At 45.7% G+C, this 15,204-nt stretch overlaps 1 protein-coding gene across 6 annotated transcripts in view; it reads left to right on the top strand.

Moving 5' to 3' along the window:
• Positions 1-6,129, top strand: part of crtc3 (CREB regulated transcription coactivator 3) — a 34,600-nt gene extending 28,471 nt beyond the window's left edge. For all 6 annotated transcript variants that reach the window (XM_035418767.1, XM_035418765.1, XM_035418770.1 and 3 more), the window contains 7 exons: positions 679-728; positions 1,165-1,382; positions 2,098-2,363; positions 2,993-3,214; positions 3,813-3,893; positions 4,385-4,589; positions 5,871-6,129. In XM_035418767.1, the coding sequence (XP_035274658.1) occupies positions 679-728; positions 1,165-1,382; positions 2,098-2,363; positions 2,993-3,214; positions 3,813-3,893; positions 4,385-4,589; positions 5,871-6,076 (1,248 nt within the window). In that variant the 3' untranslated portion in view covers positions 6,077-6,129. The remainder of the gene's footprint in view (positions 1-678; positions 729-1,164; positions 1,383-2,097; positions 2,364-2,992; positions 3,215-3,812; positions 3,894-4,384; positions 4,590-5,870) is intronic.
• Positions 6,130-15,204: the final 9,075 nt, after the last annotated feature.

The following is a 15,204-nucleotide window of genomic DNA, read 5'->3' as shown; positions in this document are numbered from 1 at the left end:
TGTTATTCCTTAATTATACCGTTTTTTTCTGTTCCTTGCTCTGCTTGGTGTTATTAGATATGGCATCGTTTCTATTCCTAATTCTGCTTGGTGTTATTACTTAAATATACCGTTCTTTTCTGGTCCTTGCTCTGCTTGGTATTATTAAATATGGCATCGTTCCTATTCCTAATTCTGCTTGGTGTTATTACTTAATTATACCGTTCTTTTCTGTTCCTTGCTCTGCTTGGTGTTATTAAATATGGCATCGTTTCTATTCCTAATTCTGCTTGGTGTTATTACTTAAATATACCGTTCTTTTCTGTTCCTTACTCTGCTTGGTGTTATTAAATATGGCATCGTTTCTATTCCTAATTCTGCTTGGTGTTATCGTTTCTATTCCTAATTCTGCTTGGTGTTATTAAATATGGCATCGTTTCTATTCCTAATTCTGCTTGGTGTTATTAAATATGGCATCGTTTCTATTCCTAATTCTGCTTGGTGTTATTAAATATGGCAGCGTTTCTATTCCTAATTCTGCTTGGTGTTATTACTCGAGTACGTCATCGTTTCTGTTCCCGACTCTGTGCTCGGGTTATTACTCCAGTGGGTCTGTTTGCCTTTCCTGTCGGAATGTTATTTCGCTAAGTGAGAAACTGGATGAGTGGAGCTGTCGGTGATGCGGCGTCTCTGTTGCAGGTTCAGTCTCTCTCCTCGCGCCCCAAATCCTGTGAAGTGCCTGGAATCAAGTGAGTCAGAGCGTATTTTTCGCCGAAGAAACGTCCGCACCTTTCAGACACACGTACAGAATGAGTCGGAATGATATTTAATTTAGTGCGTGCGTATCCGTTTTCAATGCGCAGTATTCGTTCTCTTCAGCACTTCAGAACAGAGAGAGAAAGTATTTTCTTGAAAGTACTGGCCGGAATCCAGGGTTTTTAAAGGCTTTGTCCTGTATTTGGTATTCACCCGAATCCTAAAAATATTGATGGGAAGCATCTGTGCAAAGTAGTGCATAAAAAGTTTTGCATGGTGGTTTCAGTTTTAACTTCAGTTTTTAATCCTTACGTGCATTTGGTTTTGTTTCCTGATATTTTCTTTAATAATGAGGCAAATCGTTGCTTGTTGCCAACGCTTTTGTCTTCTCTCTCTGTTTCTCCGCCCCCTTCTCTTCCTGGTGGGCAGCATATTTCCTTCCCCGGAGCCCAACGTCGGGCTTTCCCACTACCAGGGGACGTTAAACACGGGCGGGTCACTGCCCGACCTCAGCAACCTGCATTTCCCCTCGCCCCTGCCCACGCCCTTGGACCCCGACGATGGGGGGTACCCCAACCTGAGCGGGGGGAGCAGCACCGGGAACCTGCCCGCGGCCATGATGCACCTGGGAATCGGGAACTCGCAGGGTACGCGCGGAGCTTCCTTTCGTCCTTCCCTCCCGTTCGGATCTGGCTCCACGGCCGTTGTCACCCACGCTGTCACTTTCACAGAAATCCGTTGCTCATCCCTCGCATGTGACCTTATATGGTCGCAGATCGGTGTGATCCACATTCTTTCAAGTGGCTGGCTTTAAAACAAACACACAAAAAAACAACAGTCCCTCTTTTGGTGAATTCCGCCCATGATTGTTTCTGTGCCGACTGGCTGCTCTGTGTGAGAGGGGGGTTGTGGTTGTGGTGGGGGGGTTGATGAAATGAACGCTGTTCTTTAACTGAAGGGCTTTATTCATTTACAGACGCAAACCTCAGCCTCGGCCCTTTGAATTTCGCAGCTATCAGATCAGATGGTTTTCGGGGCTTTCTGTGCTTTAAGCCTTCCTTGGGCTCGTGTTTCTGTGAAGTGCGCGTTGTGTCCCCGGCTCTTTGCAGCTGAGAGCCAGGCTGGAGGCTTGGCAGCGGACCAGAGGCGCAGAGGAACTCTGACCCCCGGCGCTGGCTCCGCACAAGCGGGCCCTTTCTCTGCGGCTAACGGCTAGGAGATCAACAATGGCGACGGCTGTGCGTTTAGGGCGGGCGAAAACGCCCCGCGCGCACGCGCGGCCCCCGCCTCGCCGTCGCCGGTCCTGACGCTCTCTCTCTCTCTCTCTCTCTCTCTCTCTCCCTCCCTTCTCCGCCCTGGCAGGTCTCTCCTCCTCTCTGAGCAACCCCTCCATCCAGGCGTCCCTCAACAACTCCCAGCTGCACTCGTCTCTCAGTAACCCCTCCATCCACTCGTCCCTGCGGCTGGCCTCCATGTCCAACCCCCCGCCGGGGGCCCTCAGCAACTCGCCCCGGAGGCGGCCGACGCCCATCAGCCCCCTGACGCTGTCCCCCGGGGCCGAGCAGCGGCGGGGCCTGGGCAAGCAGCTGTCCCCCACCATGTCCCCCTCCCTGTCCCCCATCACCCAGGTGAGCGCCCCACGCCCCACCGGTGCTCATTCAGCACACACTTCAGTCCAAAGTGGCCATCCAGGCAATTACTGCAAGCAGCACCTAGTGCAAATAACAAGGAAAAGTGCATACAGCAGAATAGTGTACTTGATATGTAGATATTAAGTGCACAGATACTCAAGTGCTTGTGTGTAAGTACATGCACAAATGCTTGGCATCACGCTCTTAGTACTTATCAATATTATAATAAAGAACAGGAGCTTAACCCTGTTAAAAACATTCTAGTGCCAATGTAACAATCACTGGTAAGTGAAAGCAGTGGAATTATAGAACACTGACCTAGAATTTAGAAAAAACGTTCTGAAAACCTAGTCTTCAAAGGTTAGATAGATGAAGGAATATGCAAAGTGCTATAATTACTGGAGTGGAGGCTCATCTCTGCAGTGGTAATGATGGCTCTGCTGTGTATCTGCTGCGGATGGCCTTTCTGGTTTGCTTCTCTTGATTGAAAATTCAGCACACAGCTTATGATGGGGAAAAAGTCGAGCTCCGAAATGCACGCGTGGTGTTTTCATTTGCGGAGAAATGCCCTGTCGCACTCCTCCTTACACGTGCAAGTTCTGTTTTGCTCTTGTTTTTGTTTTAAGGGGGTCGCCTTGGACACCAGCAGCCTGCCTATGGAGCCGCCCCCTCCCTACCCCCTCTACCAGCAGTCCCAGCAGCCCATGCAGCAGCAGCAGGGCCACCCGGGCATGCAACACAGTTCCCAGCACTCTGCGGGGCAGGGCCAGGGGCAGCAGCATCAGCAGCATCAGCAGCAGCCGCTGTCGCCGCTGCAGAACCTGCATCTGGATTTCAACTCCAGCGGGGTACGCGGTCTCCGAGGGCAGGGATTGGCCGCGGGTCCCGTCACTAGCCTGCGCCCGAGAGACCGGGCGATAATAATAGACTAACCCCATGTCTCTCCAGCTTAACCGAATCACTCTTTAGGGCTTTGCCTGTAAACACAGACAATAACATTACCGGTCCCAACCCTGATATCTGTTTATTCACTGTGCTCTCCTTAGTCTCTCCAAGATGTTATGATGTGCCTTAGATAAATGCCATCTGCTGAGAATTATTCAGCAAAGTAGCCACTGGCCAGGTTGAAAGGGATGCCATTTTTAGCCCAAGGGGAAATGAAAAATTCATTCAGAAGACATCTAAAAGCATGACTCCCACTGTCGCATAAGGAAGCATACAACATTATTGGGGAGTGCAAAAAGACATTACTGTTCTTCAACTACTGGCATCCTGTCCACATTGGATGAAGTGGTAATTATACTGTAATGTTACTAGTGTGCAGTAAGCCTAATACATTGATGGTGGTTTTAGAGTGCATTAGTCTTCTGCGGTCTGTATTTAGCCTGCACTCCAGATCTCTCATTTTGTGACGTCTTCTCTTTTCCCTGTAACTTTTGGCTGCAGAACAACATGGGGGCGTTCTTCGGCGATCCTTTCATGGACCCGCAGTTTTCCAATCGGCAGTCTAAGTCCCTGTCCTATCAGGTACGGGTAATCAGATGCTTCCTGAGTGCCATTTGAAATCACTGTCTTGGGGATGCTCCCCACAGTTCGGAACCAAATTCTGTTAGCGCGTGCCTGCGCTAACTGTGGCTTGCAGTCCCAGAGGGTGGCACATAACAGGTTACGCAGCCATTTTGGGGAGGGCCGGTTTCAGTCCTGAGTGACAGACCTTTCGTAGTCAGTTGCACCTCTGCGGCCTTCCTGTGCCACAGCTGCCCAGCACAGCTAGACGGCCGCGGAGGCGAGGGGGGCGCTGGGGTAGCTGCGCGCATTCCGGATGACACGGATGTGCGCTGGCGTGCATCCTCCCGAAATGACCATGTTGCAGTGATGGGAAAGGGCTGATATTATTACAGCCGGGCATTCCAGATTGGTACACAGATTGATACACAGATGTTGGAAGAGGAGCGCCTTTCTGGGTTCCTTGGGGAAGGCAGACGTTTGACGCGGTCTTGGTGTTTCCCGGTCTCCAGCTGGACCAGTTCAGCATGTTTGAGAATGCCATGAGCTCAGGGGCCGGCGGAACCTGCTTCGACCCCGCCTCCAACCTCTACTACTCCCAGGCGGCGCTGATGGGCCTGGGGGGTAGCCATGGCAACCTGCAAGACTCGCTGCAGATGAGGCAGAACATGCTCTACTCAAACTGTGGGGGCGGAGTGCCCAACATCATCCTGACAGGTAAGTCGCTCTATTGAACCCCCCCCCCCAACACGGCATGCCGTTAGCGCTGTCGTAAAGCCACAAGATGGCTGTCCCCTGTCGATCTGCATCAGTCAGTAAATAACCACTGGAAATAACCTGGAAGTTTAGAGGCCACTGTTGGAAGTTCCCGCCTGGGTGTTTGTAGGGGCTGTTTTGTGAACTGGAGCTCTTCATTGTGCAGAAATTATAGTTTAAGCTTTGCCTGGTCTGTGTATGTTATGGTCATCACGTGACACTGTACGGTTGCTTCCATTCTTTTACAACGCAGTGCAAAGGAATGAGTTAGTTTATCAGCCGCGAGTTCCAGAATTCCAGAATTTTTCCATTAAAGTCGAAAGTTCAGAGAATATGGGATAAATGGATGGAAACTAAGCATGACTGGATTGATATTATCCTGCATGCTCATCAGTGCGGTGCCAGAGCCGCAGTGGGAAGGTGCTGGTGCTCAGTGGGAAGCAGGAGAGGGTGTGAAAGGGGCTTGAGGAGAGAGGCTGTCGCCCCTGTGTGCAGCAGCCCTGGTTTCCCTCTCCATGTGGGGGGGGAGGAGGGAGGGGGGGGGGGCTTTCAGCTTTGAGGTGGGAGGTGCTGATGAATTCCTCGGGAAGTTTCATTTCCACATTCTGGCACTTAAGTATTTTTGTATCCTTGGAGAAAGATGAGCTTTGCTTTGGCGTGTCTTCAAGACCATGAAGAAATGAAGATTGTGAGGATGTGATCTTGGATCTTGGTTGAGAACTCCATCTTGGTTCCCCTCCCATCCACACCCCCTCACGCCGCCACCTTTTGTACTAATTCAGATTGCGCTATTTTCCTGTTTTAGGCTATATTTTTTCCAGTTTATTTATCTTTTCTTAGGATTGTTACGGATGTAGTCTGTATGCAGGTTGTGTAATTTGTTTCCTGGTTCACATTGTTGATGTGCATTAGTGCTGTGGTCGGTGATGTTGCACATACTCGCCGGTCTGGGAATGCTGTTAGCCTGGTCTGGCACTGCTGCTGATAGGGATCAGACGATCTTGCTCTTGTTCATGTTCTCCTGCGTTGCGAGCTGCTCAGGATAAGAGCGGCTGATGAATGCGCTGAATGTAACGTTAGCTGCAGTCGCGGTCACGAGTTCAGCTGCAGTCATACTTCTCTTTCCAAGTCGCCGTCCTTCTTATTCTCTCTCTCTGCTTTTCTCGCCCTCCTTCTTTATCCTGTGTTTATCTCTCTCTCTCTTTGTCTGTCTCTGAACTGCCTCTCTCCCGCTCTGTGCAGATGACTCAAACCCCAGCCTGTCCAAGGACATCAGCAGCGCCCTGTCGGCCGTGCCGGAGTGCTTCGACTCGGAGGGGGGCTTCCCCCTGGAGGACGAGCTGCGCATCGAGCCCCTCAGCCTGGACGGCCTCAGCATGCTGAGCGACCCTGACATGGTGCTGCCCGACCCCTCGGTGGAGGACAGCTTCCGCAGCGACAGACTGTAGAGAGGGGGGAGACCAGGTGTCTCCCAACCCCCCCCCCCCCGCCCCCCTTCCCCCCTCACCCTGTCAGTGCGCAGTGAAACACACACGCGCGCACATTCACACACACACACACACACACGCACACACTTACACAAACACACACAGGCGTGCACACGCACACTTACACAAACGCACACACACATACGTGCACACAAATGCAGGCTCGTGTTTAAAAACGGAAACACCCGAAACGTGCGCAGACAGAAGCTAGCGTAAGCAAGCATGGAGGACGCCTTCATACACACAACAGAAAGTGAGGCTGTAAACACACAGACACACACGCAGATGCACAGACACAAACAGTGTAGTCTAAACACAGACATGCCCCATATACAGATGTCATCACACCCTGGAGACAGAGTGAAAAAAGTCACACAGACACAGAGCCATACGTTTGACTAGAACAATAGAAGATATCTATAATCTGTGTGGTTATTTATGTACACACACACACACTAAACACCCACACACATACACACACACACCCACACACACACGTATATGCACCCACACACACACACACACGATGGGCCTGTATGCCACACAGGGCTGTTTTACTCTGAATGAACAGCATGCGTTGCGTATAAGTGAACATTGAGGTTAATGTGCACCTGCTCGGTCACCATGACCAGACGCAGGACAGACCCCGGGCCCCGTCCAGATCGACTTGTGAGGTCCCCTCACCCTTCTGCTCTCGGCCCAAGAAAAAATAACCAAAAAAGAGCATCTCCGGTAGAGAGCGCGGCGAGGTCTCTGCCTCCCGTCCACCCAGGGGCCCCTCTGCACGGTCAGACGAGGGCACGGCAGCGCTCCTTCCGGCAGGACACGGCCAGCCACCCGGTCGGCCTCTGTTCCAGCTCACTTACTCTCAATCAGGGCTCATCTGCAGGGGGGGGAAATACTGGTCATTCTTTTGCACCATGCTGAAGTGCATTAGCATTGAGCGCTACGGAACAGAGTGTGGGTGAGTGGCCTGTCCCTCCATTTTGGATCGCCGGCTCAGGCCCGGGATGTCGAATGCCATGTTCCGAGTCACCAGCAGCTTTGAGCCCCCCTGATGACATCAGCACCAGCAGTTTACAAAATGGCAGGGTTCTGCCTCCGTGTTTCAGGACCTGATACGTGCCACCATGACCGTGTCAGCACTTCTTATGCTACATTTTATACACAGAAATGAGCCAGCAGCCAAATACTCATCACTAGGCCAGTCCCCCCCCTCAACAAAAATACTTCTAATTAAAATCCCATGATTAGATTTTAAAAAACAAAGATAAATATGATATGTTGAAAGTGAAGAAGCAATTTATCTTTCTGTACAGAGCATTCTTATTTTTAAAGTGTCTTTGCATATATATATTTTTTGTACAAAAAAAGTTTGCCTCAAGATAATCTTTGCAGTCAGCTTCAGAATGTATTTTTAAAAACAGACAAAAAGGGCAAACTGTTTACAATGGAGAAAATTAAAAACAAACGAAAATGTAAGTTTGTGCTGAAATTTCTGAGAAAAAAATGGTTAGATCATTTTTTGGTGTAATTGTAATGGAAAACTTTGATCTATATATTGTCTGGTCTCACCTGAATAGATGCAACTTTACCCCTTTTCAAGAAAAGTGGACTGATTTTCAAGCGCTTTAACTTCAATCTGGCTATGCAGGACCCAATACAGAGGCCTATGAAAAAGCTGGGACATGCTTAGATCGTGAAAAAGAAACTGCTTTACTTGTCCTTGTAGTACTATATATCTATCCAGTGTATTCTTTTTACGATTTTTATACTGAATGGTAATGCAGGTCACAGCACACTAAAACCCTGTGTCTGCCCCCACCCTCTTCTCTTACTATGATCAGGTGCATGATGAGATTGATTTAATAATGTCTAAAGTGTTGCAGAGATAAAAGGCACTGTATCTAACTGTAAACCTGTGAATGAAACGGCATGCTTATTACAGTACGCTCATTGCCTGCCTGCAGTTTGTATGGAACCTGCAGCGAGATTGCACCCCTGATTTCATTTGAAGGGAAATATTCTTCTTTTGCTTTATGAATTTGGCATTTTCGTAAGAGCATAAAGGCTGTTTAAAAGAGGTATCAGTTGCTGTGCGAATGTAGAGATTAATCTGACACCACCCCACAGATCAAGGCTGAAGGAGATGCCTTCTTGAACATTGCTCCTGCTCCATTTGAGATAAGCGGGCTTCTGTCTGGGAACGAACTGATTCCAATGGGCAATTTACTCATTTGTGTTGTCATGGCGTCCATTTTGCCCTGAAATGGAGCTCTAGGATGTTGGTGAAAGGTATAGAAGAGATGACACAACATTCCTGGAGGCTGTAGGCTTAACATACTGTAGGCTTAGATACTGATCGCTTTAATGAAGAGGATTTTCCTCTGTCCTCTTCTTATTCTGAAGAGTAATGACACCGGATGCGGTAAACCTCTTTGTGGTGTCCTGTCAGTAACCGTTCGATCACGTGATCGCTGCTCACAAATGTGTTTGGCTCCCTCTGGTGTCCATTTTTGTAGTCGTGTCTCTATAATTTTCCCAGTGATTATCTTGGCCCACAGTGTAACTGAACGGTGGTCAACTGATTTTTGCAGCATTCCAGATATACCCTGGCTGAACCGTGAGATAGGTTTATCTGAGGAGAATCACAGTGCATGGGGTTCATTTGTCCCTAGTTTAGCATCAAGAACCGCGTATTTGAAACCTTTTAAATGACCGCTCAGTGAACGAATTATCATCTACATATCAAGTGTGCTGCCTCCATCTCTGATACTGTGCCTCGCTGGAAGAATAAGATTGTAAGCAGCATGTTTGCTTCGAATGACCTTAACCTTTTATCAAGCATGGAGATGCTGCTTTTTCTTCCGCTTGACTTCCATTATATTCAAATGCTCAGACTTACAGCCAAGCATGAGGCTAATCATGTGCTGCAGTTCACCAGACATCTCTCATTGTATAGGAGAGGGAAAGGGAAAAATCGGTGGAACTACTGTAAGTTAAAAGATTTTGTCGATTCTTAAATGTGTGAACATTACCTGTGCAAAAAAAAAAAAAAGATTTGATTCTGTTTCACTTTGCAGTAGTAGCTTGTCCATGTCAGTTATGTTTTGTACTTTTAAACTGCAGCATTGCATTTGACTTATGTCTGTACATACTTGTGGATTTTTAGGGTGTATTGCAGCTGTGACAGCAGAATTGGGAGCATGTTTTGGAATGCTTTGTATCTGTTCTACCTAGTGAGCTTTCTGTTGCCCAATCAGCTGATGTATCTTGACCCCCTATGATCTGTTCTATTAGTCTCCCTACCGATAAAACGCTCTAGTTTGTTACAAGCAAATCCTCTAGGATACTTAGTGCTGGTGGGACATGGGGGCCTTATAAATATTGGAACTAGAGAACGGAAGTGCATCCTCCCTAAATGTGCTTTTACTTTGGCCTGATTGTAGTGTTTCTGATTTAAGTTGAGGTGAGTGTTCCAGTCCACCCCGGTTTCCTACTGCCTGTGTGTGAAGTGTAGGGCGTGGTTCCAATGAAGAGGTGGATCTTCACTTTAACCCCCTCATGCGGGAAGGACCCCGTCTTTGATTGCCTTACTAAACTGAACTTTGACCTCTCATGTCCCTCTGCTAAAACTGTGACACTCAGATCTCTTTCCGAGCCCTACTTCCATTTAGCTGCATTGCTTTTCTGCTTATTCTGCATATTTTAATTTCTTTTTTTGTTTGTTATACTTTATTATTGATGTTAAGAGCTTTTTAAAGGTTATTAATTTTTGTTGTTAGAAGGAATTCAAATTTTCTTTTTTGTTTTGTTTTGTTTGGTGTCTTATAATGTTTTTAGTTACTTTTAAAACAATGTACAGTTCTATTATTTAAATAATGTTTCTTGTCCACTAGTGTTACTACCTTTTTGTAATGTCATTATAAATCTTTCTTTTTCAGATATTAAAATTTTACTACACCACAAAGCTTTGGTTTGTGACGTTATAGTGCTTAACTTTGATTTAATATAAACAATAAAACTGTATACAGTACATTGAGTATTGCCCATTCTTTTGATCATGTTCTGTTTTCTTTCTCCTTCCTTGTTTTCTTGTGTCCAGCAGAGGGCAATCATGCAACAGAGCTTAAACTGAAAGATGTAAACTGATGCCATACCTGCTGGACCAAAGCAAGATTAGATGTAAGAATGGTCTGTTGCAGTAACTAAGCAAGAATGCTTATGCTGACGGCAATTTCCCTCTGCCAGGAAGCTAACCTGACTGCAAATTAATCTTTAAACAAGACAATGACCTCAACTATACCTCAACATCAGACAAGAAATGGTTAACTGACTACAAAATTACTGTTTTTCTATTACTGTAACGGGCTCTCTCTATCTCTAGACTTGAACCTGGTCAAATATTTATGGTTTGAACCCAAGAGGGCAGTTCACCACCACAGACTGAATGATCTTAAAACATTCTATATGGAAGCATGATCAAAGATCCCCCTCAGTATGTTTATCCATCTCATAAAGCTCTGGAAAACCCGGTAGTGTTCAGCTGGCTGTGGGAGTGTGCACAAGTACTAAAAACAGGGATGTGAATATATTTTTACTTTTTTTGAGAAATAAATTAATTTCAGTATTATTTGATTGAAACATTATTCAAATAGACCATTTCCAGATAATGTACAGCATTAAAACATAGGGTGTAAATAATTTGGAGTGCAGTACTTATAGCGCCCTTAGAGACAGCCAGCGGGGGCTTCTCGGGGGAGGACAGCAAAGCTAGTGGGACCTCAGGACACTGGATAGATGGGTAGGCTGAGGGGGCTGTGGCCTTGGGCGAGAGACCGGCACACAGCTGGTGACGAATCCCGCACTTTTTTTTAAACCTTTCGCACCACAGCTCTGGCCAGACCTCTTCATTATCCGAGACATCGTCTACCCAGGTCCTCTGGTGACCACACATCCTGGTCCCTACTGGGGTCCCTACTCAGCCACCAAAGTTAAGTGACCCGCCCCCCTCCCCAGGTAGTACAGAGGACAGGCTTCCACCACCTCTCAGCAGAATGACCCTGTATACGAGGTGTGGCTATTAAATAATGAGACTAATGCTGTAATTCAATTTTAATGAAGAAAACTTTCAATTCCTTTCACATTCAATATATTCCCCTTCTGCAACTACACACCGCTGCATTCTGGTCTTCCACTGATCAAAGCAGTGCAGTAGGTCTTCTTCCATTAGTTGTCTCAGAAGCTCCGTTGTTTTCTTCTTCACCTCTGGAACAGACTCGAAACGGGTTCCCTTGAGTGCAGACTTGATTTTAGGGAAAAGTACTTGACCACCCTTCCTATTCACCTGATCTAGCACCATGCAACTTTTTTCTTTTCTCTAAAATCAAGTCTGCACTCAAGCGAACCCATTTCGAGTCTGTTTCAGAAGTGAAGACCTCACTGGCCCCTTTCCCTTGGATGCCTTCTTGGCGTGAAGTCCCAGAAGAAGAAAAAAAAACATTTTCAAGAGAAACAGGAAAAAATTTGTCTGCTCACTAGGGTATGCTATGCCTGTGTTTTCCACCAGTTGTTATGTAGAGCCGGGGAGGGGCTCTATCACACAGTGAACAGACAAAACAAGCTCAAAAGGAAGGTTGACTTGTCGCCTTGAAGTCCATGAACAAAAAATCCCACAAAAACCTTTAAACAAAAAAGGGGAGGCAAAAATCTTCAACGAAAAACTAGAAATTCAAACAACCAAAACAAACAAAACCACCTCAGGCAAAATTTGGGCACCTGCTCAAGATTACAAGTGTGCCCTATACCAGATTTCCACATCCTAAACTGTCATTCTAACAAATTAACTTTGCAACACTTAACAAAAGTTCATTTTGTGATTCATAGTTGTAGATTATAGTTGAACTATGTAACCAGGTGGACTTGGTCTTGATCAAAGTATTTCTTTCCACCAAAAAAATAATAGTAGTCTCTTCTGCAGTTATAAATCAGTCACTCCTCACAGTGCTCCAGGTAATGTGTAGAAATTTATAGGGATCCCTGTTATTACAGGTGCCATGTTGAAAGATGGGACTTTATGAGACCAAGCTCTAAAATTTCACTGGGTTGGAATTCTCTCAAATGGTCATTGAAGCATAATGGAACATATATTTTAGAGCTTCTCCTTTTCATTGATAGTTTTTAAAACTTTGTTTTTTTATCTGTGCCCCTTTCCTTTGATGCAGAGCCAAAGAAAGCATCTCTGTCTGCGTTGTCTTCTCCCTGTGTTGGGCATGACAGGCCGATCTCAGTGTCATAGTGACTGCTGTGTGCTTATGCAGGCTTCAGTGCCTGCACATTCTCCAACAGTCCATCATGAGTGTACATCTGAAAAGATATTGGCCTGTTGAAAATGTATTGAATTCCACAATGGGGTACATGCAGATGCAGATAGTTCAACTTCTTCAGTCATCGACCTTTTAAGGTCTTCATTACTTTCTAGCTTTCAAATTTAGTAATCTCTGGGCAAACAGGCATTGGCAATACAGTCAATACAGGGAATTTACACATTCTGGTAGGTGTTCCTCTTCTAGGAAATTATTAATAATTACTGCATTTGGCACTTTTGCTTGCATTGGAAGCTGCTCTGGATAACCGCATGTGTCTTCACCACACTAGGTTTCTCTGCCAGGGAGAAATAGGGATTGCCTAATTGCTCCCGGCAAGATTCTTGAGTAGTTCTGGCAATGCCCTTCTTTGGGTATCCCTGGCTTTGTCAGATCAGTAAGAGACAGCGTCATCAGAGGAGCATCTGACTGCTCAGTGACTGTGCGCGGCTCAGATCTCCACTCAAGCTTTCCCTCTAATCCTGCTACATAGCGGTGCTTAGCGATGGCTCTTATGGCTCCCTGGGTAATTATGGCACGGGTCTCGCTGCTCACCGTCAGGCGTAGCTGCACCCTAAAAGGGAAAAGGACAAAGGGGGAGAGAGGCTTTCACTACATTCTGTGTACCAAGTAATTACACACCACATTGTTGTGAGATGTGTGAAACGCCATAGGTGTCTTAATGACCTTTTAAAGGACTTGATAATTTGACGTGTTGGAGATGAGGGCGGGAGGCAGGCAGATGTGATGTGGAAGGCCTGGGGGCCCCAGCCAAGAGGGTTTCCACAGGCCCGCATGAGAGCTGCGGCCAAGCCCATATCTGCAATGCGATTGGGGCGAGACAGCTGGATCAAGGCTGCGTTTGTAAAGATGCCAGCTTTGGAATTCCTTCCAGGATGACGTTATGCTTCCAGCTGGTGGGAAACTGGAATCATGTTTAATTGAGTAATTAAGGCAATTAATTGGCTCATTTAAGCTATTTGGAGTCCAAGGTTGCTGCCAACCAATGTGACCTCTCCGTGGAGCTGCATGGTGCTCACGCTGCCCAGAAAATTTTGTGAACATCCCTTTTCTCAAATGTCTTGCTCCCTGGTAACTGTAGAAATGCTAGAAATGCTGCGAGAAGTGAACTGCGGGAATGCTGTGACTGGCAGGGACCTTCTTGTACCCAGTACCAATGTTACAGGAAGAGGGAGCCAGGAAAGCACTGTGGACACTGTCATTGTCCACAGTTGCAGGACTGGACATTGCTAATCCCTCTCCCCCCTCTCCCCACCTCTGTCCTGGCCCTCTGGCCACCCTGTCTTTTCCAGCCAGTGATCTGGCTTCTCTGCTCTGATTAAATCCCTTTAAACCCCTGGACCGTGTACAGCAGGGGTTCAGTAGGGAGCTAATCCACCTGTGATTTTTACTTCTGCTTCTTCTTTCTCACAAGCCTTTCTTGCTCACTTCTCAGTTAATTATCTTCTCCTTGTTGTCTTTTCTTATCCCCCTGCTTTTTTTCTTTTTATTCTCTCCGTTCTTTTCTCTTTACTCATTATTTGTCTGACATACAGCAATTCAAACTCTTCCCACTCTATTCCTCTATCAGCATTTTGAAAGGTAGATGACTCCAATCACTTTTCGCTCCAGTATATTGCCCAATAAATGTGTGTCATCATCGTTATTAACCTTTTTCACAAGGGTGATATGGGTGTTCGATACCATTTTTTAATTAAATAAACGAAATAATCATTTTAAAAATGTGTTTTGTGTTTGCTCAGGTTCTCTTTGTCTAATATTACATTTTGTTGAGAGATATGAAACCATTCAGTGTGACAAATATGCAATAATAGAGGAAATCAAGAAGGGGGCAAATACTTTTTCACAGCAGTGTAGATGAATGTGATAGGTTAAATGAAAAGGTTGTTTGCAACAAAGGTACAGTGTTATCCTGAGTGTACATAACCCCTCATGTGCTGAGTAGAGTTCAGACATTGGCATCAAAATTTTAAATTATTTATTTGTTTTTGTCAGTTTAATGTTTGGATCAAAGGTGCTACAATATGTTTTTGATGTATGTGTACTCTGTCGTAAGTACCATGATGATTGAACTGTACACCACTCTGTTCTTTCATTCTTTCTCAGACTCCTAGCAACACAATGATGTTAAACTCTGCTGAGCACAGGTCTCTTCAACAGGAATATCCACTTGAAAATGCATGAACTCAAAATGAAGACCATCATTAATTAAGAATACATCTAGCTTGGGTCTTTCTTATTTGTTATCTGTGTAATGTGGTTTTAATGAATGTTGTTTAGAAATAAGGCATTCGATTGAATGCAAATATATTAATACAAGAGTATGACCATTTAAGCCACTACTCTGCATAACAAGAACAGTCAGTGGCCTTTCAAAATAGGAACTATATGTTAACCATTTCCTGTTTTTTTAGTTTCTGTTTTTCATGGGGGTTGTGAGAAGTTTGTTTACTTTCCCTCTTGCATGAGTAATGGGTACAGGGCTGAATACAAAATGATGTACTTTCCCCTCCTTAGATTTGTCCCTTTAAATCAATATTGTTTTATCTAAAGTAAAGCCATTTTTATCATCTTTTTTTCAGAATTGTTAAGAATGATTGAAAATCTGTGAACGGCTGTGGTGAACAGATTTTATACTTCAGGTGGAAAGTCCTCAGTTAGAGATGAAATGGCTGTTATGAAAGCCCCTCTCCCATTTTCAAG

This window comes from Anguilla anguilla, chromosome 5 (assembly GCF_013347855.1).
Source record: "Anguilla anguilla isolate fAngAng1 chromosome 5, fAngAng1.pri, whole genome shotgun sequence".
Lineage (NCBI taxonomy): Eukaryota > Metazoa > Chordata > Actinopteri > Anguilliformes > Anguillidae > Anguilla > Anguilla anguilla.
Note: the sequence above shows the minus strand (reverse complement) of the source record. Positions and strands in the feature narration are given on the sequence as shown.